At 36.7% G+C, this 2,177-nt stretch overlaps 1 protein-coding gene across 3 annotated transcripts in view; it reads left to right on the top strand.

The window, feature by feature from the left end:
- Window positions 1–228: 228 nt before the first annotated feature.
- LOC107712736 (sarcolemmal membrane-associated protein-like) overlaps window positions 229–2,177 on the top strand; it is a 10,653-nt gene continuing 8,704 nt past the window's right edge. Inside the window, exons 1-2 of one of the 3 annotated variants that reach the window (XM_016518073.1) lie at window positions 229–378; window positions 714–776. In XM_016518073.1, coding sequence (XP_016373559.1) covers window positions 725–776 — 52 coding nt within the window. In that variant the 5' untranslated portion in view covers window positions 229–378; window positions 714–724. The remainder of the gene's footprint in view (window positions 379–713; window positions 777–2,177) is intronic. The other 2 variants (XM_016518072.1, XM_016518075.1) reach the window with 2 other exon arrangements.

Genomic DNA, 2,177 nt, shown 5'->3' with positions numbered 1-2,177 from the left:
GTGCCCATGATGTGAGCGAGACCTCCAGACCATCACCACAAGGGGGGCGTCAAATGACGACGCATGCAAACAATTTCCACAAAGAAAACGACCCCTCAGAGTACAATATACTTTAGCAGCGCTTCTATATCGTATTCTTTTTCCACCCAAGCGTTTTACTGCCTGGTTTTGACAGGTGAACCCCCAGACAAGATATTTCGATGCGTCGGTGCCCCCCCGCGCTTCAGAATGGACTCGTCCAGTTCTCATCACCGGAATCGATAGTTAAAGAAGCTTGAATATTGCGGCTCTGTTTCGGCACAAGCTAACGTGACATCACGAGTCTTCAGGTAACGGCATCTGTTTATAGTCCTCAGACTTAAGTGAAGTGAAGCGAAGGTGATGAGTAATCTTCTTAATTGATACAATGACGCTAAGCTGTATTACATAACTGGCATGACGTTATGCTTTGAATGTGAGCTATAATTTGACGTTTAAAACTGGAAAAGATGAAGACTTGTGTTTGTGTCGTTACAAATCTGTTGCCATTTTGGAAAACTGTGATTATTTTAGTTTTCCGCCTCATTAACTAGCTGAGTCATAATTGGCATCACCTGGAAATTTGTAATTAATGCCTTTACTATTCAAACCAATTACTTTGATTTTTTTTTTTAAATAGCTAAGTTAATATTTTACAGTAACATTAACATATTTGCTCCCGTGCTCTGTTACAGTGGGGGAAACAATGGAGGAACAGAAGCTGAAAGATCCTGTTAATAAAGTGTCTCTGATCAAAGGTAAAGTCACATTACTGCACTTGAGTTTCTGTAGTTTCTGAAGTGTTTCGAACCAAACTATAGTGCTTTACTGTTCCATTAGGCAATAATTTATAGGATAATAAATATTGTTTTTTATATTGTTTTTTTTATTTTACTTGCAGTATGTCAAAGTACTGTGGGGCTAAATTATAGATTGACTATGTACATTTAGTTATTTTTGAGCAGAATTGGATTAAATCTTTGTGGTTTTTTTTAAATATTGCATTAATTATTTTTATTATGCATTTTTAACATGGAAAAAAGACATATAGAGAGGGGAATAAAATGTATTCAAATTTAGTGTAAGTGACATTTCTGTAAGATATGCGTTTTATATGGCTATAACTATATTTTGCAGTGTTCTTCAGTAGTTCAGTGCAATGAATAAAACCTTTTGTTCCGAACAAGTAGTTTTACAAAAATCATTTTATTATGCCCAATTTAATCATGCATGGCGGAATTTTCTTGTCATTAGTTGCAATGGAATGGTTTTGGCTGGAACGGTTTTCTAGTCTGTGCTAATACTTTAATCATGGCGGAAATTTTGTCCATCTGACTTTGTCTTCCTGTCGGTATGTCTATCTTCCTCCTCCACAGACTCAAAAATAAATTAGGCCAGAGCGTTCCTATGTGTCCTCGTACCCTGCTGAGAGATTGAGTTCTTGATGTAGAATGGCATCGATAAACATTACCCACCGCAATACCTCATGAAATGTTAATGCCTCCGTCCTCTCTGCTCTGGCAGTTGTGTTTGGCCTGCACAGGCTTCGGTATTTTAGCTTAGTCATTCAAGTGAGGCATGTGAAGTTCAATTTTCTGGAATTACGTCTCTCTGATTGCAATGATATGTCCTTGATATGGCCATTTATGGTATACACCCTTGAGTTTGTAAGATGAGGTCATATCTTTCTGGAACATTTGATAAGATGGCCTGGTTTTCAGCAACCCATATTTAGAGGAAGAGGAGCAGGTTTGTTTCTAAGTTTAGGCAAACTAGCTAAATTGCAGCCAGTAAACGTAACATTTGCAGAGCAATGCATCAGTTGAAAATCTTTATTAATGTTTTTATAGCAGTTTGAAAACTTTTCCGATTCATTATGAAATGGCACTGTATTACATTAGAACTTTAAAGGGGTCCTATTATGCTTTTTCACTTTTTGAATTTTAGTCAGTGTGTAGTGTGTATGTTTGGGCATAAAAAAGATCTTCAAACTTACAAATCTCAAAGTCCACTCCAAAGGAGTATTTTGTTTTTTAAAAAAATCCCTTTTCAAGAACTACAACAAATGGCTCGTTTGGACTACAGCGGGGGTTTTTTTTTCAGGTTTTGTGATATCACAAAGTGGCCCATTAGAATATCATTAAAATAATTCCCGCCTA

Source organism: Sinocyclocheilus rhinocerous, unplaced genomic scaffold, assembly GCF_001515625.1.
Source record: "Sinocyclocheilus rhinocerous isolate Xijiao unplaced genomic scaffold, SAMN03320098_v1.1 scaffold418, whole genome shotgun sequence".
NCBI lineage: Eukaryota > Metazoa > Chordata > Actinopteri > Cypriniformes > Cyprinidae > Sinocyclocheilus > Sinocyclocheilus rhinocerous.
This window is presented reverse-complemented; position numbering and strand designations above follow the sequence as displayed.